The sequence below is a fragment of the Octopus sinensis genome, linkage group LG4 (assembly GCF_006345805.1).
Source record: "Octopus sinensis linkage group LG4, ASM634580v1, whole genome shotgun sequence".
Lineage (NCBI taxonomy): Eukaryota > Metazoa > Mollusca > Cephalopoda > Octopoda > Octopodidae > Octopus > Octopus sinensis.
Window position 1 is genome coordinate 152,396,204 of NC_043000.1, and position 24,703 is coordinate 152,420,906.

The 24,703-nt window shown below is 40.4% G+C and overlaps 1 protein-coding gene across 1 annotated transcript in view; it reads left to right on the forward strand.

Moving 5' to 3' along the window:
* Positions 1-828, forward strand: part of LOC115210606 (cubilin-like) — a 267,655-nt gene extending 266,827 nt beyond the window's left edge. The window contains exon 68 of the mRNA XM_036502575.1: positions 537-828. Coding sequence (XP_036358468.1) covers positions 537-650 — 114 coding nt within the window. The 3' untranslated portion in view covers positions 651-828. The remainder of the gene's footprint in view (positions 1-536) is intronic.
* The last annotated feature ends 23,875 nt before the right edge of the window (positions 829-24,703 follow it).

A 24,703-nucleotide genomic window follows, 5' to 3' on the forward strand; every position in this document is an offset into this window, starting at 1 on the left:
TTTAAGAAGTGGTTAAGATTTTTTGAGCACAAACTATTTTATCGTGATGAGGATAACCAAGAAAAGATGAAAGGACTTTGTAAAATTTTAAGGCAAGATTAATATGTCACTTCAAATTTTAAGTTCCTTTCCTATATATTTTTTTTAAATAGTTTATAACCTTGATCATTATGAAAATTTGTCCAAACTATACTTTGGGGTTTTACCAACATATTCATATGTTTCCAGTTCTTAATTATAATATCATCTTCTACTTAAGATTATCATTAAAGAGATTACTCATCACTGATACTCCTATTTTCAAATTTAATAAAATAAATATTACCCAGCCTACAATTCAACATAACAGTGATATGAAGTGAACTGATTATCAAATTAAATGTAGCTCTAAAATCATTTATTGTAACTTATTTAGAATTTCAGTTTTTGTTTTATGTAATATAGTTGAAACTAATGAAATTTGTAAGTTCAGGACATTTTGTAAATATATTATTATTATTATTATTAATATTATTATTATTATTTCTCCTTTCCAGGATCAACCAGATACTATTATATCACCATCAAATGTGTTGAGTGTGATCTTAAAAGTTGATGGCATTTACAAAGCTCCAAAATTCATAATCCGGTATATAAGTGAGTGGAAATAAACATTTAGATTTCATATGCAGCCCGTTTGGATCATAGAATCACATCCGTTCACATTCAATTAATTAGATTTGTTTTTTTTCTCTTTTTTGTGTGTGTTTGTGCTTTACTGACAATTTTGAAGTATGAACAGTTGAATCTTAATGTACTTGTTTTTAAAAAGTAAAGTTATTTATATTCAAAATTAGAATTTGTTTTTATTTATCAATTTCTATAGGTGCAGGCATGGCTCTGTGTATATATTTGTGTGTTTGTGTCTGTGTTTGTCCTTCCACCATCACTTCACAACTGAACCGTAACTTAGTGGTTCAGCAAAAGAGACCGACAGAATAAGTACCAGGCTTACAAAGAATAAGTCCAGGGGTCGATTTCTTCAACTAAAAAGCAGTTCTCTGACATGGCTACAGTTACAATGTCTGAAACAAGTAAAAGAGTAAAAAAATAAAACAAGAATTTGAAGCAATGAATTAAAACTGTGATTTGAAATCCCTCTGTAAACTGTAACTCAAATCAATACTTAACTAAATCTTGTCGGAAATAGATATGGTAAGGACCTTAGTGATAAGCACCACAAAAAGATTTTTTCTTGTATAACATCTAATTCTAGAATTAAACATATGTAAGTCTTCATATTTGCTTAGTAAGCATGGAAAAAGGGTATAAATGCATGCATGATTGTATTGGTAAAAGAGTGCATTGGAATGTTGGCTGAGTGAGTGGTCTTGAAATAAAAGGTAAGTGATATGAACATGGACCAGAGGCTGTGACAGAGAATAAAAATTACAAGGTCTTATGGAATTTTCCCATAAAGACTGAGCATATTATTGCAGCAAGAAGAACAGATATGATTATAGGGGACAAAATAAACAAACAGTAGATCATGATCTTTCACAATTCCTTGTGATAACAGAGTTGATACCAAAGAAATTGATAAAAATTAAGAAATATCAGGACCTAAGCAGAAAGTTGAAATGATGTTGGGAGACAAATCAACAATTGTTCTAACAAACCAGACTTGCATTGTCACCTTCTGAAAAGTACCATCCTATATTCTGGATTTTGAGATTTCACGTTGCTCCAGTCCACTCAGCTGGCAAAAATGAGTAATGCTGTGATGGACTGGCGTCCCATCCAGCTGGGGAACACATATGCCATAGAAACCGGGAAACCGGGCCCATGAGCCTAGCTAGGCTTTAAAAGGGTGCATTTATTAAATATATATATACACATATATATATATATATACATATATAAAGACCCCCTTTGATCATGAATGACCATGGGATTGCACCTAGAAAGTTCCCCTCCGAGGCACATGTCTGGGCAAAATTGTTTATGGAAGACCAGCAGTCACCCATGCATACCAGCCTCTCCTCTCCATGCAACGGATGCTATCCAAGGAAAAGACAAAGGCCGACACAGCTTGACACTAGTGACATCTCAATTCATTTCTACAGCTGAGTGAACTGGAGCAATGTGAAATAAAGTGTCTTGCTCAAGGATGCAACACGCAGCCCGGTCCCACAATTGAACTCACTATCTCATGATTGTGATCCCGATGTTTTAACTAGTGAGCCATATTCCTAAACAAGAATGTTATTGACAGCGACTTTGAAGTTTTGACCATCTGAACCATCGCCGGCAGTCTGACGATGTTTAATTGACAGGAACTTCGAAGTCACTATCAACAACACTCTTGTTTAAGAATAATAAATTTGTACTCTCTGTAAGTATAAAGGGATCTTTTCGGTTTGACCGGCAGTTTTTTTTAAATAATTTCCACGTAACTAAACACTTTTAAACTTCGTATACTGGTAGAATGTGTTTATAAAACATCTTTTTCTCTTGGCTTTATTGAGAAAATTCTATAGTTTGTAAAGATATTTGTTGTTGTTTTTCTTCAATTTCTGCAATTTCAACCAATCAGTGACGTCTATTGAGGTGAAAACATTCTGTGCCGTATGAATATGTCCCGCGTTTAAGAAACATATTGGGTTTATTTACATTTGTGAAGAAAAAAAAGATGCCCTTCCCCCCTCTAACCCTAACCCTAAAACAGATTGAAATGCAGTAGATTGATACTAGGGTCATAATTATGGGTGACAATTTCATATGACACCGCTAGAAAAAATTGCCGTTCAAAACGAAAAGATCCGTCATTGGCAAGTTGCTTCTTGTCTACGTACCTATATACAGTTAGGTAGTTTGTACTGAGGACAGGCTATCCAAACTCACGCTTACATACATGCGACGAGACTTTTTTTCTGTACAGCAATCTGGATTACTGACTCAACGCGCTGTAAACTTATCTCTTTTTATTTCATACTGGTATACTGGTAGAATGTGTTTATAAAACATCTTTTTCTCTTGGCTTTATTGAGAAAATTCTATAGTTTGTAAGATATTTGTTGTTGTTTTTTTTTTCAATTTCTGCAATTTCAACCAGTCAATGACGTCTATTGAGGTGAAAACATTGTGCCATATGAATATGTCCCTCGGGTGACAATTTCATAGGACACCGCTAGAAAAAACTGCCGTTCAAACCGAAAAGATCCATATAAAGTAATTCATATGCTAAACTTTTGTTCTGTTTCCACCAATGAAATTTCATTGACATGATAAGATAAAAAGACACTTAACATACACACTTACACAGAATGCCGTGCAATGTGATCAAAGATGAGGCCTTGTGGTTGCGAGTGAACTTATATCATTCACACACTCCACTGTTGTCATTTGGCCCTTCACTGACCTAAACTTTCAAAAATGAATTAAAGAAGTTTGTATTATAAGGCGATATTATGTCATCTGTTCAGAATGTAAGAATGAATGTAACTTGATATCGTATTTATATATGACCTAGTACTGGTACTGCTGGTGGTGGTGGCGGTGGTGGTGCTGTTGTTGCATTAGAATGTCGAAGTTATCAGCCGATTATATTATCCTAAAATTTAAAAAAAGGTGAAGAGATTTTTAAAAGGTTAGGCTTGTATTTTGTTAATTAACCATGACAGTATGTGGAAAAGAGTGTATTTGTGTGTATGAGTGTTTTTGTGTACGTATGCAAATGTGCGTGTATGTGTGCACGCAACTGTGTGTGTGTGTGTGTGAGTGTGTGTGTGTGGATGAATGTGTTGTGAATTTGAGAGCGTATGTGTGTTTTTGTGTACGTATGCGAATGTGCGTGTATGTGTGCACGCAACTGTGTGTGTGTGTGTGTGTGTGGATGAATGTGTTGTGAATTTGGGAGCGTATGTGTGTTTTTGTGTACGTATGCAAATGTGCGTGTATGTGTGCACGCAACTGTGTGTGTGTGTGTGTGAGTGTGTGTGTGTGGATGAATGTGTTGTGAATTTGAGAGCGTATGTGTGTTTTTGTGTACATATGCGAATGTGTGTGTATGTGTGTGCGTAACTCTGTGTGTGTGTGTGTGTGTGTGGATGAATGTGTTGTGAATTTGAGAGCGTGTGTGTGTTTTTGTGTACGTATGCGAATGTGCGTGTATGTGTGCACGCAACTGTGTGTGTGTGTGTGTGTGAGTGTGTGTGTGTGGATGAATGTGTTGTGAATTTGAGAGCGTATGTGTGTTTTTGTGTACATATGCGAATGTGTGTGTATGTGTGTGCGTAACTCTGTGTGTGTGTGTGTGTGTGGATGAATGTGTTGTGAATTTGAGAGCGTGTGTGTGTTTTTGTGTACGTATGCGAATGTGCGTGTATGTGTGCACGCAACTGTGTGTGTGTGTGTGTGAGTGTGTGTGTGTGGATGAATGTGTTGTGAATTTGAGAGCGTATGTGTGTTTTTGTGTACATATGCGAATGTGTGTGTATGTGTGTGCGTAACTCTGTGTGTGTGTGTGTGTGTGTGTGTGGATGAATGTGTTGTGAATTTGAGAGCGTATGTGTGTTTTTGTGTACATATGCGAATGTGCGTGTATGTGTGCACGCAACTGTGTGTGTGTGTGTGTGTGAGTGTGTGTGTGTGGATGAATGTGTTGTGAATTTGAGAGCGTGTGTGTGTTTTTGTGTACATATGCGAATGTGCGTGTATGTGTGCACGCAACTGTGTGTGTGTGTGTGTGTGAGTGTATGTGTGTGGATGAATGTGTCGTGAATTTGAGAGCGTATGTGTGTTTTTGTGTACGTATGCGAATGTGCGTGTATGTGTGCACGCAACTGTGTGTGTGTGTTGAGTGTGTGTGTGGATGAATGTGTTGTGAATTTGAGAGCGTGTGTGTGTTTTTGTGTACATATGCGAATGTGCGTGTATGTGTGCACGCAACTGTGTGTGTGTGTGTGTGTGTGAGTGTGTGTGTGTGGATGAATGTGTTGTGAATTTGAGAGCGTATGTTGTTTTTTGTGTACGTATGCGAATGTGCGTGTATGTGTGCACGCAACTGTGTGTGTGTGTGTGTGTGTGTGAGTGTGTGTGTGTGGATGAATGTGTTGTGAATTTGAGAGCGTATGTGTGTTTTTGTGTACGTATGCGAATGTGAGTGTATGTGTGCACGCAACTGTGTGTGTGTGTGTGAGTGTGTGTGTGTGGATGAATGTGTTGTGAATTTGAGAGCGTATGTGTGTTTTTGTGTACGTATGCGAATGTGCGTGTATGTGTGCACGCAACTGTGTGTGTGTGTGTGTGTGAGTGTGTGTGTATGAATATGTTGTGAATTTGAGAGCGTATGTGTGTTTTTGTTTACGTATGTGAATGTGTGTGTATGTGTGCACGCAACTGTGTGTGTGTGTGTGTGTGAGTGTGTGTGTGTGGATGAATGTGTTGTGAATTTGAGAGCGTATGTGTGTTTTTGTGTACATATGCGAATGTGTGTGTATGTGTGTGCGTAACTCTGTGTGTGTGTGTGTGTGTGTGGATGAATGTGTTGTGAATTTGAGAGCGTGTGTGTGTTTTTGTGTACGTATGCGAATGTGCGTGTATGTGTGCACGCAACTGTGTGTGTGTGTGTGTGAGTGTGTGTGTGTGGATGAATGTTGTGAATTTGAGAGCGTATGTGTGTTTTTGTGTACATATGCGAATGTGTGTGTATGTGTGTGCGTAACTGTGTGTGTGTGTGTGTGTGTGTGTGGATGAATGTGTTGTGAATTGAGAGCGTATGTGTGTTTTTGTGTACATATGCGAATGTGCGTGTATGTGTGCACGCAACTGTGTGTGTGTGTGTGTGTGAGTGTGTGTGTGTGGATGAATGTGTTGTGAATTTGAGAGCGTATGTGTGTTTTTGTGTACATATGCGAATGTGCGTGTATGTGTGCACGCAACTGTGTGTGTGTGTGTGAGTGTGTGTGTGTGGATGAATGTGTTGTGAATTTGAGAGCGTATGTGTGTTTTTGTGTACATATGCGAATGTGCGTGTATGTGTGCACGCAACTGTGTGTGTGTGAGTGTGTGTGTGTGGATGAATGTGTTGTGAATTTGAGAGCGTGTGTGTGTTTTTGTGTACATATGCGAATGTGCGTGTATGTGTGCACGCAACTGTGTGTGTGTGTTGTGTGTGAGTGTGTGTGTGTGGATGAATGTGTTGTGAATTTGAGAGCGTATGTGTGTTTTTGTGTACGTATGCGAATGTGCGTGTATGTGTGCACGCAACTGTGTGTGTGTGTGTGTGTGAGTGTGTGTGTGTGGATGAATGTGTTGTGAATTTGAGAGCGTGTGTGTGTTTTTGTGTACATATGCGAATGTGTGTGTATGTGTGCACGTAACTGTGTGTGTGTGTGTGTGTGTGTGGATGAATGTGTTGTGAATTTGAGAGCGTATGTGTGTTTTTGTGTACATATGCGAATGTGCGTGTATGTGTGCACGCAACTGTGTGTGTGTGTGTGTGAGTGTGTGTGTGTGGATGAATGTGTTGTGAATTTGAGAGCGTGTGTGTTTTTGTGTACATATGCGAATGTGCGTGTATGTGTGCACGCAACTGTGTGTGTGTGTGTGTGAGTGTGTGTGTGTGGATGAATGTGTTGTGAATTTGAGAGCGTATGTGTGTTTTTGTGTACATATGCGAATGTGCGTGTATGTGTGCATGCAACTGTGTGTGTGTGTGTGTGAGTGTGTGTGTGTGGATGAATGTGTTGTGAATTTGAGAGCGTATGTGTGTTTTTGTGTACATATGCGAATGTGCGTGTATGTGTGCATGCAACTGTGTGTGTGTGTGTGTGAGTGTGTGTGTGGATGAATGTGTTGTGAATTTGAGAGCGTATGTGTGTTTTTGTGTACATATGCGAATGTGCGTGTATGTGTGCACGCAACTGTGTGTTGTGTGTGTGTGAGTGTGTGTGTGGATGAATGTGTTGTGAATTTGAGAGCGTATGTGTTTTTTTGTGTAGTATGCGATGTGCGTGTATGTGTGCACGCAACTGTGTGTGTGTGTGTGTGTGTGAGTGTGTGTGTGGATGAATGTGTTGTGAATTTGGGAGCGTATGTGTGTTTTTGTGTGTACATATGCGAATGTGGTGTGTATGTGTGCACGTAACTGTGTGTGTGTGTGTTGTGTGTGGATGAATGTGTTGTGAATTTGAGAGCGTATGTGTGTTTTTGTGTACGTATGCGAATGTGAGTGTATGTGTGCACGCAACTGTGTGTGTGTGTGTGAGTGTGTGTGTGTGGATGAATGTGTTGTGAATTTGAGAGCGTATGTGTGTTTTTGTGTACGTATGCGAATGTGCGTGTATGTGTGCACGCAACTGTGTGTGTGTGTGTGTGTGAGTGTGTGTGTATGAATGTGTTGTGAATTTGAGAGCGTATGTGTGTTTTTGTGTACATATGCGAATGTGCGTGTATGTGTGCACGCAACTGTGTGTCTGTGTGTGTGTGAGTGTGTGTGTGTGGATGAATGTGTTGTGAATTTGAGAGCGTGTGTGTGTTTTTGTGTACATATGCGAATGTGCGTGTATGTGTGCACGCAACTGTGTGTGTGTGTGTGTGTGAGTGTGTGTGTGTGGATGAATATGTTGTGAATTTGAGAGCGTATGTGTGTTTTTGTTTACGTATGTGAATGTGTGTGTATGTGTGCACGCAACTGTGTGTGTGTGTGTGTGTGAGTGTGTGTGTGTGGATGAATGTGTTGTGAATTTGAGAGCGTATGTGTGTTTTTGTGTACATATGCGAATGTGTGTGTATGTGTGTGCGTAACTCTGTGTGTGTGGTGTGTGTGTGGATGAATGTGTTGTGAATTTGAGAGCGTGTGTGTGTGTTTTTGTGTACGTATGCGAATGTGCGTGTATGTGTGCACGCAACTGTGTGTGTGTGTGTGTGAGTGTGTGTGTGTGGATGAATGTTGTGAATTTGAGAGCGTATGTGTGTGTTTTTGTGTACATATGCGAATGTGTGTGTATGTGTGTGCGTAACTCTGTGTGTTGTGGTGTGTGTGTGTGGATGAATGTGTTGTGAATTTGAGAGCGTATGTGGTTTTTTGTGTACATATGCGAATGTGCGTGTATGTGTGCACGCAACTGTGTGTGTGTGTGTGTGTGAGTGTGTGTGTGTGGATGAATGTGTTGTGAATTTGAGAGCGTATGTGTGTTTTTGTGTACATATGCGAATGTGCGTGTATGTGTGCACGCAACTGTGTGTGTGTGTGTGGTGTGTGTGGTGTGTGGATGAATGTGTTGTGAATTTGAGAGCGTATGTGTGTTTTTGTGTACATATGCGAATGTGCGTGTATGTGTGCACGCAACTGTGTGTGTGTGAGTGTGTGTGTGTGGATGAATGTGTTGTGAATTTGAGAGCGTGTGTGTGTGTTTTTGTGTGTACATATGCGAATGTGCGTGTATGTGTGCACGCAACTGTGTGTGTGTGTGTGTTTGAGTGTGTGTGTGTGGATGAATGTGTTGTGAATTGAGAGCGTATGTGTGTTTTTGTGTACGTATGCGAATGTGCGTGTATGTGTGCACGCAACTGTGTGTGTGTGTGTGTGAGTGTGTGTGTGTGGATGAATGTGTTGTGAATTTGAGAGCGTGTGTGTGTTTTTGTGTACATATGCGAATGTGTGTGTATGTGTGCACGTAACTGTGTGTGTGTGTGTGTGTGTGGATGAATGTGTTGTGAATTTGAGAGCGTATGTGTGTTTTTGTGTACATATGCGAATGTGCGTGTATGTGTGCACGCAACTGTGTGTGTGTGTGTGTGAGTGTGTGTGTGTGGATGAATGTGTTGTGAATTTGAGAGCGTGTGTGTGTTTTTGTGTACATATGCGAATGTGCGTGTATGTGTGCACGCAACTGTGTGTGTGTGTGTGTGAGTGTGTGTGTGTGGATGAATGTGTTGTGAATTTGAGAGCGTATGTGTGTTTTTGTGTACATATGCGAATGTGCGTGTATGTGTGCATGCAACTGTGTGTGTGTGTGTGTGAGTGTGTGTGTGTGGATGAATGTGTTGTGAATTTGAGAGCGTATGTGTGTTTTTGTGTACATATGCGAATGTGCGTGTATGTGTGCATGCAACTGTGTGTGTGTGTGTGTGAGTGTGTGTGTGTGGATGAATGTGTTGTGAATTTGAGAGCGTATGTGTGTTTTTGTGTACATATGCGAATGTGCGTGTATGTGTGCACGCAACTGTTTGTGTGTGTGTGTGTGAGTGTGTGTGTGTGGATGAATGTGTTGTGAATTTGAGAGCGTATGTGTGTTTTTGTGTACATATGCGAATGTGCGTGTATGTGTTCACGCAACTGTGTGTGTGTGTGTGAGTGTGTTTGTATGAATGTGTTGTGAATTTGAGAGCGTATGTGTGTTTTTGTGTACATATGCGAATGTGCGTGTATGTGTGCACGCAACTGTGTGTGTGTGTGTGTGTGAGTGTGTGTGTGTGGATGCATGTGTTGTGAATTTGAGAGTGTATGTGTGTTTTTGTGTACATATGCGAATGTGTGTGTATGTGTGCACGCAACTGTGTGTGTGTGTGTGTGTGTGTGTGTGGATGAATGTGTTGTGAATTTGGGAGCGTATGTGTGTTTTTGTGTACGTATGCGAATGTGCGTGTATGTGTGCACGCAACTGTGTGTGTGTGTGTGTGTGAGTGTGTGTGTGTGGATGAATGTGTTGTGAATTTGAGAGCGTATGTGTGTTTTTGTGTACATATGCGAATGTGCGTGTATGTGTGCGCGTAACTGTTTCTGTGTGCGTGTGTGTGCGCGCGTGTGTAAGCTCATGTGTGTGCTTGTATGTATATGAACGTGCGTGCGTATTTGTGCGCATATGTGTAAGTGCATGTATGAATGTGTATGCGTGTGTATGTGTGTATAAGTGTATGCATGGACGTGCATGTGTGTATGCATGTGTGTGTGTGTGTGTGTGTACATTTCTCTTGCTTCTTTATGTGAGTCAGCTATAATTGTACACGTCATCTTGTGAAAGACATGGAAATCCATCTTTCGAGTAAAAAAATTAGTCAAAAGAAACCCTGAAATTTGAAGGGTGGAAGAAGGAAGTTTATCTATCAGTTTGTCTTCATCTCCCTGCAAGCTAGCTTCTAGCTACCTATCTATTTCTTTACTTACCCACAAGAGGCTAAAACACAGAAAGGACAAACAAAGACTGACAAATGGATTAAGTCGACTACATCGACCCAGTGTGTAACTGGTACTTAACTTATCGACCCCGAAAGGCAAAGTCGACCTCGGCGGAATTTGAACTCAGAACGTAACGGCAGACGAAATACGGCTACGCATTTCGCCCGGCGTGCTAACGTTTCTGCCAGCTCGCCGCCTTTACAACGTGAAGTGAAGTGTTTTGCTCAAGAACACAACGCGTCGCCCGGTCCAGGAATCGAAACCACAATCTTACGATCATGATGCTGACACCCTAACCACTAAGCCACGCACCTCCACTACCTACCTACCTACTTAACCTATATATTGATATCGTGTGATTGGCCAGACATTGCAACTTGACACAATGCGCTTTGCTGGGATTGCTAAATCGTGAGTGCAATGTCCTAACCACTCGGCCATGCGCCTTCACATTATCTATCTGTCTGTCTGTCTAACTATAGCTACAGTAGACTGCCACTAATCCTGCAACCTGTAATCCGGCACTAAGTTCGGCTAGAAAAATTTCAAATAATCAAAGATTTTCCAGGTCGCCGCACCAACCGGTCGCTACGATTTCTTGGCGTTACTCGCTGCATAAACGCACTCACGTCATTTGAAAACAAAGGCAGGCCTTTCCATTTAATTTTATTATTATTATTATTATTCTTTTTTCACTTTTAAACCCAGCCGTGGTTCCAAAGCATAAAAGAAGTGCTTCTCATGGTGTAAAGCGTAAACACAGTACATCTCTCTCTATATAAACGGCAGTTTGTCTGTCTGCGTGTCTGTGTGTCTGTTTGGTTGTACCCTCACCCTGACCACGGCTTTCAACCGATTCTGATGAAACTTGACACACACATAGCCCAATGTCATAATTCAAAACTAACGCAGCGAAAATTTTGAAAAGTTCCCCCAGTTCTGAAAAAATCGATAAATTCGACATGGGGTCGAGAATTAGAAACACAAACCACAGACTCTCTAGGGGACGCAACTCGACCTTTTTAACTCTCAAAAAAAAAAGATTACCATTTTTTTCCATTTTTTGGCTATAACTCTCTAAAAATGCTTTATAGCTATTTCCCTTACAAATCCGAGCAACGCCGGGCGATACTGCTAGTTGTCCATAAAAGAAAAAGTTGAACTGTTGAAAAAACTTGACAGCGGTGAGTCTGTGAAAAGATTGTGCAAATTATACAACGTTGGATCTACGACAGTTTGCGACATTAACCCCCCCACCCCAGAAAGACCAGTTACTCCGTTTCTTTGCTGACAGTGAGTCAAAGAAACGGTACTTTTTGGTTATCTCACTCCCATTAAAAAATTAATTGAAACGGGTTCAGTCCCACTGCGTGGCATCTTGGGCAGGTGTCTTCTGCTATAGCCCCAGGCCGACCTTATGAGTTGATTTGGTAGACGGAAACTGAAAGAAGCCTGTCGTATATATGTATATATATATATATATATATATATATATATATATATATGTATGTATGCGTGTGTGTGTTTGTGTGTCTGTGTTTGTTCCCCTAGCATTGCTTGACAACCGATGCTGGTGTGTTGACGTCCCCGTCACTTAGCGGTTGGGCAAAAAGAGACCGATAGAATAAGTACTGGGCTTACAAAAAGAATAAGTCCCGGGGTCGAGTTGCTCGACTAAAGGTGGTGCTCCAGCATGGCCGCAGTCAAATGACTGAAACAAGTAAAAGAGTAAAAGAGTATCTCCCCATTAAAAACTCGGGTTATTTCCATATATAAAAAAGAAAACCATCGCTCTTTTTCAAGTGAGCTTTATATACGCTTATCTTATTAAGGTTTCTTGAGATTAATTTACATTTAAGATGTTTTAAGAACTAATATAAATACTATCTTCATAATAAAACAAAAAACCAAACATGGCAATTTTAAAGATTTGTTGTAGAGTTAAATCTTAATAAATATTCTCTTTTTGAGAAAGGTTTTTCGAAGATAGTTCAGTCGGGAAGAGTCCACCGGCAAACGCGCGCGCACGCACACACACACACACCCACCCGTGCGCGCACACACACATAATAAATCCCCCCACAGTGGAAAGTCCAGTAGAAAGGAAGACGGGGGAAGAAAATCGCCAACGATTCACATTGGATTCTATTGGACTTTTCTGTATTTGTGAAGAAGAGCGTTGTTCGAAACGTTAAACCACCTTTCTTTCCTTCCCTGAGCGTCTGCTATTACTTTACATATACCACGTCCTCGCGTTGCTGTTTTTTTTTTTTGCGTTCGTTCTTCTTTTTTTTGGGGGGGGGGGATTTACTATACACCGAACGCTCACACGGACCCCGACCTTCTGACTGACTTTGGAGTACCTAATTCGAGGAATTCTTTCTACCATCCGATTATTTTACCTTGTTCATTCGGAATTCGCCATTTCTGCACCTTGATTGTAATCATATACATACACACACGAATATGTATGTATGTATGTATGTATGTATGTATGTATGTATGTATGTATGTATGTATGTATGTGTGTATGTATCGGTATGTATTGCCAGTATGCAAAATGGAAGAACGGTGATTGAAGTTGTAAAGAGATATTTATTTGCCGTAACTTTGTATATATCCAAAACCACGCCGGGTTGGTATGTATAACTCGTAAATGGAAAAGCATGTGAGGTAAAAAGGGTTAATTTCGGCCGGTATGTGTGTACACGATCTCATAGTAGTATATATAGAGAGAGAGACGGTAATGTTACAGAGAAATGAAAGCGAGAGAGTGTGGGGCGAGACAGCTTCTTCGTTGGTTAATTCCATAGATGTCATTCTGCGAAGTTACCTCAGTCGAGACAGCATTTCGCTTGAGCCGGTCAGTCGCTCTCATTAATTTCTTTTATTTGGTACACAGGCCATGATAGAGGGGACAGCACAAGGACAAAACAAAAAAAACATTTAGGAGTTGGGGTTATATATTAGTAAGTTCGTCTAAAAATCGAATATAGTGAAATCGGATGAATTTACACAGTACAATGAAATCGAAATGAATATAAAAATTAAACGATGGTATATTTTTCTGGTTTGTGTTCGACCCGCCGGTTTCCCCCTCCCTTTTTTTTACCTTTTATAATACTATACTCTTTTTTCTCTTTTACTTGTTTCAGTCATTTGACTGCGGTCATGCTGGAGCACCGCCTTTAATCGAGCAACTCGACCCCGGGACTTATTCTTTTGTAAGCCCAGTACTTATTCTATCGGTCTCTTTTGCCGAACCGCTAAGTAACGGGGACATAAACACACCAGCATCGGTTGTGAAGCAATGCTAGGGGGACAAACACAGACGCACAAACACACACACGCATATATATATACATATACACGACGGGCTTCTTTCAGTTTCCGTCTACCAAATCCACTCACAAGGCTTTGGTCGGCCCGAGACTATAGTAGAAGACACTTGCCCAAGGTGCCACGCAGTGGGACTGAACCCGGAACCATGTGGTTGGTAAACAAGCTACTTACCACACAGCCACTCCTGCGCCTATATTTTTTTCTTCCCTTTTTTTTTTACTTTTTTCCCCGTTCAGACCGGCTACACTAGCGCGGCCCCATTCACTCTCATCTTCCTTACGACATTTGTCCATCTTTTCTCAAACATTCTTCGAGGCAGAAACCCTTTCTCCTGACTGATATTTCTGGACAGGTGGTAGTTAAAAAAAACTAACCAATCCGTGTCTCCGGAGATAAGGTCCCTGTCTCAATTCCTCTCCCACGCGTCACCCATACTCTCTCTTTCAATACGACTACTATGCAGAAAAATGACGTCTTCTTATCCTTGTTAAAGGAGGGAGGCGGCATAATCTTTGCTTGGGAATCTTCTGTATATATAATTATCGCTAGATTGCAAGAAAGAGAGACATACCGTTATCCAAACAATGGGTATTTTGGGAGGTTTATTGTTCTGTCAGTTTAACTCTCCACTGCAGACAAAAGGTTAGCAGGGGTCAAGTGGCAAAGATATTATGCCGCCTAGCGAAGGCATCTGGCAAATGTAACTGCTGTCAACTTAATGTTTCTCTATGAGAAAAGTCTGTTGTACTGTTAAGCGAAATTTGGCGATTGAAGATCGAATCCACGCTATGCCTGCATGAAGCCACTATATGAGTTTAAGCGGCCCACAAGCCAGACGAGGAAAAAAATACGTGGGTGTACCTTAAATGAATTTAAAAGAAACAAAGAAAGTAAATGAAAGAAGCTTGTCAACGAATTCCCTAGGGAGATAAAAGAAAAACGAAAGAAATAAAAAAAAAAATGAAAATAAGAACAACGTGAACTATGACAAAATTTACAAGAACAACTTCAACAGAAACGTCAAGAAAAGAAGCAATGATGATAAAAGGTGTGGGTGTATACTTATACATATATACAAACATACGTACACATACATACATGATGGCCGTCCATCCATACATACATACACACACACACACATATATCCACACAGACCAGCGTTGGTGATTGACGACGTTGAAAAGCTGGTTAGTATTTAAAATCTCCCTAGCTATTAAAATCTGGAGACAATATTCTCCTTACCAAAAAAAGAAAGCATAAATCATGCTTATAAATCATAAATCAACCTTATATACATAAATCATACTTATAGGCACATATACACACACATAAATAAAAATGCCTACATGTATACGAATATATAAATATAAAGCTATATACATACGTAAATGTATGTATACATGTATGTAGATTTATATATATATATATATATATATACAAGATAAGAAAATGGAGAAATACATCTAAATCAAATTTATTTCTCCATTTTCTTATCTTGTATTAGTAATTTGTGGTAAATCATTTTACCTTTGCCCATATAATAATAATAATAATAATTGTGTACAGTGCTCAGGTGCACTACAACTCATCTAAAGTGTATATATAATCAGGTGTAGTTTCGGCGGATTTCGGAAAGCATGAGGGCTTTAAAAGATGCAGTGTCATGGCAGTCAACAACTGACGCAGGCAGTTTATTCCATGCTTCAGCAACTCTGAGCGTGAAAAAATGTTTCCGAAAGTCATGGGAGCTGTATTGTTTTCTGACTTTGTAGGCATGTCCACGTGTGTTAGACGTAATTGAATTGATTGCATCGCAATCATTAACATTTATGTATTAACTTTGTTGGGTACTTCACTAGCAGTATATTGGATATATGCTATCCCATGGAGGGTTGCATTTACAACCCCTATCTCAATTTGTATATATATATATATATATATACATACAAAATAAACATGAAAAGATAGAAGATGAAACATCGTATTGAATGGGATAATATTTTTATAACAAATCATATAAAAAGTAAGATTAAACATCTTATTGAAGGCATATTGAGGAGGCCAAACGTCAACAATGTTTTGAAGTATTGAATCAAAAGGATCTAACTCTTTTAATCCAATCCTATGTCGCCACATAAACTCTGTGAGTGCCATTTTGTCTTTTATTTTTTTCTTTAACACTCTTCCAAAGTCTTTCAATATTTTGGGTGTGAGCTCCATTCGTAGGATTGACAAAGTGTAGAGAAGGATTCACAGTGAGATGTTGAAAATGACCAATATTAATTATATTTTTATATGCTGAACATTCGTCACTTATGATGGTAGTACCCGGTCTTCTATTATCTTCTATTATTGGAAGAAGTGTTGTCGCAGACCTGTCAAGGACAACAAACATGAAACATTCTTTTGTTTCTCTACAAATACCTCCAAAAACCCATTGTTGAGGTACTTGACGTCCGACGCAATTTTTTTCTTTTAGTGAACATATTTTCGTCGATTTCAGCAGTCATGTTGTATCCTCCGATCACTCTTGGGTTAGCCAAAATGTGTGCAGCACAAACTTCTCTCAAATAGTTATTCCAGTCCACAATGCAATTGGCTTTCATTTCAAGGTCATGTTTACAAAATTTGATATTTGTTATAGTTAATAGTTCACAAAATTTGATAGTTGATATATGTTTAAGATAACTTGAAAGGAGATAACCCAAGCATTTAGTGGGGAGATAACCCCATTTTTAATGGTAATTTCTTTTAATGGGCGTGAGATAACCAAAAAGTACCGTGAACTGTATATAAAATTTCAAATTAAAAGCAGGTCTTGTAATGTAGACATTATCTGTTGCGCATACATAGTGTTTGTATTTTGTATATAGACAGCAAAATGGCGTATAAACAAAACACATACTTTTCGTATGTCGTATGCGCGACTGGTAATGCTTACACTATTAGAGCCGCTTTTAATTCGAAATTTAATTTTGTTTCACATGTACAACGCTACAGCAGCACTTAAGCAAATAGACTCGACACTATTGCATACGTGTCTCACACCAGCGATTCAATTTGTTTTGAGGTGAAATGAGTAAATAGTACTGAGGAACTATAAAACGGTAGCGCAATATCAACATAGGCGCAGGAGTGGCTGTGTGGTAAGTAGCTTGCTAACCAGCCACATGGTTCCGGGTTCAGTCACAATGCGTGGCATCTTGGGCAAGTGTCTTCGGCTATAGCCCCGGGCCGACCAATGCCTTGTGAGTGGATTTGGTAGACGGAAACTGAAAGAAGCCCGTCGTATACACACACACACACACACACACACACACACACACATACACATATATGTATAATCATTATCGTTCAGTGTCTGCTTTCCATGTCTGCTTTCCATGTTGACAAGGGTTTGACAGTTTCACTGAAACTGGTAAGCCAGAGAACTGTACCAGGTTCCAGTCTGATTAGGGCTTGGTTTCTAAAGTTGGATGACCTTCCCAACACCAACCACTCCAAGAGTGTAGTGGATGCCTTTTACGTGTCAGCGGACTCCGGCCACAATTACGATTTCACTTGAGTCTTCTCAAGCACTGCAAATCGCCAAAGGTTTCAATAACTTGTCATTGCCTCTGTGAGACCCAACTTTCGCAGAATGTGCTTCACCACTTCGTCCCATGCCTTTCTGGACCTACCTCTTTCACAGGTTCCCTCCGCACACACACACGCACACACACACACACACATTCTGTTTACCAATCTACCTCTCTTGATTTTGGGTTTTAGGTATATATCGGGTATTCGGGCTGAATTTGACAGTTTTCATAAAAGGAAGAAAAATAGATAAAATCCCAGACAAAACAAAAGTATTTTCAAAATCAAAAAATATCAACTAGGCACAGGAGTGGCTGTGTGGTAAGTAGCTTGCTTACCAACCACATGATTCCGGGTTCAGTCCCACTGCGTGGCATCTTGGGCAAGTGTCTTCTGCTATAGCCCCGGGCCGACCAAAGCCTTGTGAGTGGATTTGGTAGACGGAAACTGAAAGAAGCCCGTCGTATATATGTATATATATATTTGCGTGTGTGTGTTTGTGTGTCTGTGTTTGTCCCCCTAGCATTGCTTGACAACCGATGCTGGTGTGTTTATGTCCCCGTTACTTAGCGGTTCGGCAAAAGAGACCGATAGAATAAGTACTGGGCTTACAAAAAGAATAAGTCCTGGGGTCGAGTTGCTCGATTAAAAAGGCGGTGCTCCAGCATGGCCGCAGTCAGATGACTGAAACAAGTAAAAGAGTAAAGAGATTATAACGAGGAGATAACTATTTAATCAAAGTAGCCGCCCCCAGCTTTTACCATAGCCTCAAGATTGTTCCAGAACTTGGTGCAGGCGTTTTTCTTTGCGTCCCAGGGTTGACCTTGACACACTTCTTTAATCTCGGCCATCAGCTTGTTTTTGGTGTTGGAAGCAGACAGAGAGAGTGGCTGTGTCTTCTTCAACTGCGTGACACACAGTAATCAACAGGATCACAATCAGGGTAATTGAACCAGAAATTAGAGCTGGTGAAGTCGTAGAAATTCTCCAGCAACTACTTCTGACTCTTTCCAGAGGTATGGCAAGGAGTTGAATCCTACTGCCACACATATGATCTTCCAGCAGCAACCACTCCAGCCAGGATTTGACCACAGTTTCCAGTAGCTTTACATGACCATTTGAATTGAGCCCAAGACCCTGTTCAAAGATGTGGAGATGAATTCTGGCACGTAAACACATTCAGTATGCCTGCTGTGTTCCTACCTGCTGGACACAGCTTTGTAGTCTCAGTTGCAGCTGCCCATATCATGTCTTATAGCATTTACAATCTTCACAGAGCATTGGGCAGCAGTCATGATGTCAGCATTCTGATATCCGACGAGAACCATCATGATACAGGTAACTCTTTTTCAACATTGAGATGGCTTCCATCCTCTATCAGCTAATTGTTTCTCAACTGCAACTTTAAAACCTTTTTGTTCTCCAACAGCGGATATATGTACCAAAAACCAAAGATCTTTAAAAATAATGTCTTAAAGTTAGCATACTCGTAGTGATTTGGTGGTAAAGATGTATTTGTATGCATAGGTGTAATTTGGAAAAGTAGTGATGGGGACATTATTTCCTTTAGTTCAGATAATAAGCTCCCCCACCAAAAAGTTAAAGAAAAAAATAGTGGTGTAATTAATAATCTTGTAGAGTTGATTCGAAACCTCAGCGGCTTGGTTATCGGTCAGACGACACGATAGAACATCTACAGTTTCACGTGATCGGTATATTAATCGACCAATTAGTGTAAGGCTGTGGCATGGTATGGTTTTCTCGAACGTTCTAGAATTTCGCTTCCAGTTCCCTATAAAAACCGTTTGGCGTGCAGTTTAGGGAGTAGACGGCTAAAGGCAGACAACCAGGAACCTCTGTCACCAAAGAAATTTACGCGGCTGGCTTCGAATATTTTGAGGCCAACCATATATTGTTACACAGATAGCTTTCAATAATTTCAAAATAGTTTGTCTCTCTCTCAGTCGGAAAATTTTTGTCTGGCAATAAACAATTAAATATTTGCGAGTTGTTTCAGTTATCATTCACGCAGCCAACGAAATATCTCTTCATTGACCAGCTCAACTTGAACGACAGACAGGCGACAACCTCATTTTACTTTACCAGTGTGGTATGGCTGTAAGCAAATATATTTCTTTACTGCCCACCAGGGGCTAAACATAGAGGAGACAAACAAAGACAGACAAACGGATTAAGTCGATTACATCGACCCCGGTGCGTAACTGGTACTTAATTTATCGACCCCGAAAGGATGAAAGGCAAAGCCGACCTCGGCGGAATTTGAACTCGGAACGTAACGGCAGACGAAATACCAATTTTTATTTCTTTACTACCCACAAGGGGTTAAACACAGAGGGGACAAACAAGGACAGACAAACGGATTAAGTCGATTACATCGACCCCAGTGTGTAACTTAATCTATCGACCCCGAAAGGATGAAAGGCAAAGTCGACCTCGGCGGAATTTGAACTCAGAACGTAACGGCAGACGAAATACCTATTTTTATTTCTTTACTACCCACAAGGGGTTAAACACAGAGGGGACAAACAAGGACAGACACACGGATTAAGTCGATTACATCGACCCCAGTGTGTAACTGGTACTTACTTTATCGACCCCGAAAGGATGAAAGCCAAAGTCGACCTCGGCGGAATTTGAACTCAGAACGTAGCGGCAGACGAAATACCTATTTCTATTTCTTTACTACCCACAAGGGGCTAAGCACAGAGGGGACAAACAAGGACAGACACACGGATTAAGTCGATTACATCGACCCCAGTGTGCAACTGGTACTTAATTTATCGACCCCGAAAGGATGAAAGCCAAAGTCGACCTCGGCGGAATTTAAACTCACAACGTAACGCAGACGAAATACCGCTAAGCATTTTCTATGGCTGTAAGCAAATAACTACTACTTTTACTGCGGCTAGAACATACATATTAACACGTAAATAACAAAACAACACACATAAAAGACATACAGAGTTGAACAAAGAAAGCATGCTTAGACTTTCGCGCGGGAATTTATATGTATTTAGATTCATATCGGGGGTTTAACTGGAATGCATTCCAAGTACTCTGGTGTTTAGTCGGCAGTATAAACAACTAACAATGAAGCTAAATACTGGTATCAAATTTTTGGTGAAAGGCCAGCAAATTCGAGGGAGCGGGTAAGTCAGCTACATCAACCCCAGTGCTCATGTACTTTTTTATCGGCTTCGAAAAGATGAAAGGCAAAGTTGATCTTGGCGGAATTTGAGTTCAGAACGTAAAGACGGACGAAATGTTGCAAAGCGTTTTTGCCCAACCTTGTAACGATTCTGCCAGTTTGCTGCATTAATGCTTGTTGCTAATATTTAGATACATTATTATTATTATTATTATTATTATTATTCTATGTTTGACTTTTGCTTTATGTTTGTACAAGTTGGCTCCAAGTCTCACCCAGAGACCTCAAGAGACAACAGGCTGGAAGTTCACGTTGTTGTTATGCCTAGTGTGCCATATATTATTATTATTATTATTGAGTGAGAGAGCAGTGCATGCCATCAAAGTGACACTGGGGTAAAATATACGAAGCCCAGTATACCCATCATGACTACCCGTCTGATAAGGGTACACAAAGCACATGCATCACAACCATATGCCTGCGACATGGTGATCTCATAACAAGATAAACAGCGTATGACCTTGCGGGTGGGGCCCAGTTAGAATTTTCTTCTGGTTGGGTAACCCATCCCACTCAAAAGGTCCCTGATTAAGGGTTGTTTAAGGATGTTGAATGAAACACCCATGTTTCCAGAGGTGAATCATTCAAACTCCAAAGAATCCCTCTCAACACATGGCTATGATGCTCCCCGTCTACTTCTGCTCGTGATCAGAGATGGACATATCATCAGCCACTTAGGGACATGCTCAATTGGTTAAGGTCAAATAACTGGCAAGCAAATCTGTGGTATTGAGCAGAATATTTGCTGTAACCCATCTTTTATATGAAGACAAAACAATGTACATGATAACACTTCCAGTCAGTTAAGATCAAAAGCCACGAGAACCACTGCCTGGTACTGCATCAGGGCATTTATTATTATTAGTTAAGGCGGTGAGATGGCAGACTCAATACGTTGGACGAAATGTTTAGCGGTATTTCACTCGTCGCTACGTTCTGAGTTCGGATTCCGCCGAGTCGACTTTCCCTTTCATCCTTTCGGGATCGATAAATTAAGTACCAGTGAAACACTGAGGTCGACTCATCCACTCCTCCTACATTTCAGGCCTTGTGCATTTAGTAGAAAGGATTATTATTATTATTATTATTATTATTTAAGGTGGCGAGATAGCGCAGAGTAGTCAGCACGTTCGTCGAAATGCGTAGCCGTATTCCGTCTGCTGTTACGTTCTGAGTTCAAATTCCGCCGAGCTCGACTTTGCCTTTCATCCTTTCGGAGTCGATAAATTAAGTACCAGTTACGCACTGGGATCGATGTAATCGACTTAATCTGTCTGTCTGTTCTTGTTTGCCACTTCTGTGTTTAGTCCCTTGTAGGCAGTAAAGAAATAGGTATTTCGTCCATCGCTACATTCTGAGTTCAAATTCCGCCGAGGTCGACTTTGCCTTTCATCCTTTCGGAGTCGATAAATTAAGTACCAGTTACGCACTTGGATCGATGTAATCGACTTAATCCGTTTGTCTGTTCTTGTTTGTTCTCTCTGTGTTTAGCCCCTTGTGGGTAGTAAAGAAATAGGTATTTCGTCCATCGCTACGTTCTGAGTTCAAATTCCACTGAGGTCGACTTTGCCTTTCATTCTTTCGGGATCGATTAAATAAGTACCAGTTTAGTTCTGGAGACAATGTAATCGACTTAATCCCCTCCCCAAGCTGCCCTAGCGGCAAAGATTTGAAATCATTATTATCATTATTATTATTATTTATATTTTCTCTTTATCATAGGTTTTGTTGGATCTCCTGGAGTCTTGCATCTGTAGCGATCTTACTACCTGCAGCCTACGGTACCATGCTGTCCGTTCTTTTAAGATATCTAATACTTTCCTGATTATTCTGGCCGTGTCAAGGAGGCGAACTTTTTGTAACAGTTCTACTGGGCACTCTATTCCAATTTCCTTTATATTCCTTTTGATGTCTTCTGATACTGTTCCCAAGGACCAAACAATAATTGGCACTACCTTCACCTTCTTCATTTTCCATAGCCGGGTCATTTCGTACTCAAGAGGGTTCTCTCTATCTATCTATCTATCTATCTATCTATCTATCTATCTATCTATCTATCTATCTATCTATCTATCTATCTACCCATCTATCTATCTATTTATCTACCCATCTATCTATCTATTTATCTATCTATCTATCTATCTACCCATCTATCTATCTATTTATCTACCCATCTATCTATCTATTTATCTACCCATCTATCTATCTATTTATCTATCTATCAACCTTTTGCCTTCCTTCTTGACTATTTGTTGGTCAAGGGGCATGCAACACAAGCAATATAGCATATGTGGTGCACCTTGTCCACCACCTCTAGGTCCAGTCTGTTATGCTCTAGCACCTGATCTGTTTGGATTCGGAAATCCCAGAGGATTTTGCGTGTCTCCAGCTTTTCCACTCTCTGCGGTTTGTACTCATACCGTGTCTTACCTCTCTCTACCCCCCACTTTTCGCACAATTTCCAATGTAGCACTTTCGCTACCTGGTCGTGTTGCCACAACTTGTAGTGGTTTTGGGCAAGTCTAGGGCATTTCTTCGTGATATGGGCAATAGTTTTATCCACTGTATTGCTGATACGGCACAGCAGAGACACTTGGTCATTCCTCAGGTTGATCTTCCGGTCCGTGGTCAGAGCTTGGTCCTGTGCTGCCAGTATACTGCTCTCGGTCTCTTTTTTTAGGGTTCTTTTCATCAGTCACCTAATTTTTCCATCAACTTCCGTTGTGACTACATGGAATTGATTGTGTAGACTCTTGTTGCGTAATTCTTCATGTCCTTTTTGTACTTATTTCCTTTGTTTTCCTTTTTTTCTTTGTTCTCAATACTTCCTATTCCTAACTGTCATTAGCAAGGTTTCCTTACTTTAAGCTAGGTATCTCATTAAACTTTCGAGTTCGATAGGCACAGTCTTCAACACTTACCAGTCCTCTTCCTCTGTTTGCTCTCTTCATGTATAGGCGAACAGTGTCTGCACGTGGATGATGGGCTCCAAGCATCGTTAGGAGCCTTCTTGACTTTCTGTCCGTCTCCTTTAGCTCATTGTCTGTCCTCTTAAGGATTCCAGCGCCATGCCGAACTACTGCGACTGCGCGCGAGTTTATTGCCGAAATTATGTTTCTGGCACTCAGCTTTGAAGCCAATATTTTTCTCGCTCGCCGCAGGTACTCTTCTTTTGTCTTTTCTTTCTTGTCGTGGTGTTTAATTCCATCTGCCTCAAGTATTCCCAGGTATTTATAGCTGGATTGAGGTTGAATTACCTTCATCATTTCACCACTTGGCAACCATATGCCTTCTGTCCTGGCAAGCTTTCCTCGTCTCATCACCATGGTAACACATTTTGAGAGTCCAAACTCCATCTTAATATCATTGGAGAAAATCCGCACAGACTGGGCTAGGCAGTCCAGTTCTACCTCAGTTTTTGTGAATAGCTTCAGGTCGTTCATGAATAGCAAATGGTTTAGTTTTCACTTAACTCTTCCCAGATCATACCCCAACTTTGTTTTCTGTAGTATTTCACTCAAGGGAATAATAATAATAATAATAATAATAATAATAATAATAATTCTCGGTTTCTCGCTTACACATCAATAATAATTATGAATGCTAAAGAAACAGCAACATATGTCAATGTGCATATTTCAAACGCCTTAAACTTCTCTTGAAATCAAAACTCAACTCAAGGAACCTTGTGACTGCCATCAACATATGGGCGGTTGCTGTAGTCCACTATAGCCCACCCATCCTGAAATGGACACAAGCGGAGATTAACCAATTTGATCGTGCTACCCGAAAGACAATGATAATGTATGGTGCCCTCCACCCTAAGGTGAATGTACAAAGGCTCTACATGAAGAGGGATAAAGGTGGACGTGGGCTGATTAGCGTACGAGAGTGCATCAACATGGCAGAATATTTGGAAAACAGTAAACAAGACCTGCTACAAGTATTCTGCTAATGCAGAAAGATTTAACAAAAGTGTACTTGAGAGTGCTCATGAATTTAGATCCAGAACAGCCAACGAGAGAGAAGAAACCCTGCTCTTGATGAAATTACATGGTCAGTTCCACCGTGACACCAACAAATTAAAAAACCAGGAAGCATCATGGAAGTAGCTTAACAAGGGTGGCCTAAAAAAGAATACTAAAAGCCTAATCATCGCTGCCCAGGACCAAGTATTGAGTACCAACTCAGTGAAAAAGAATATATACTGCACAAGGGCAACGGACCTCTGCAGAATGTGTGGGAAGAGGATCGAAAGCGTGACTCACATTGTTAGTGCTTGTGAAAGTCTTATGCAGAAAGAGTACAGGTGTAGACACGACAAAGTAGCCCAAAACCTCCACTGGCTAATATGCCATACATATAGATATGAGGTTACGGGTGCTTGGTAC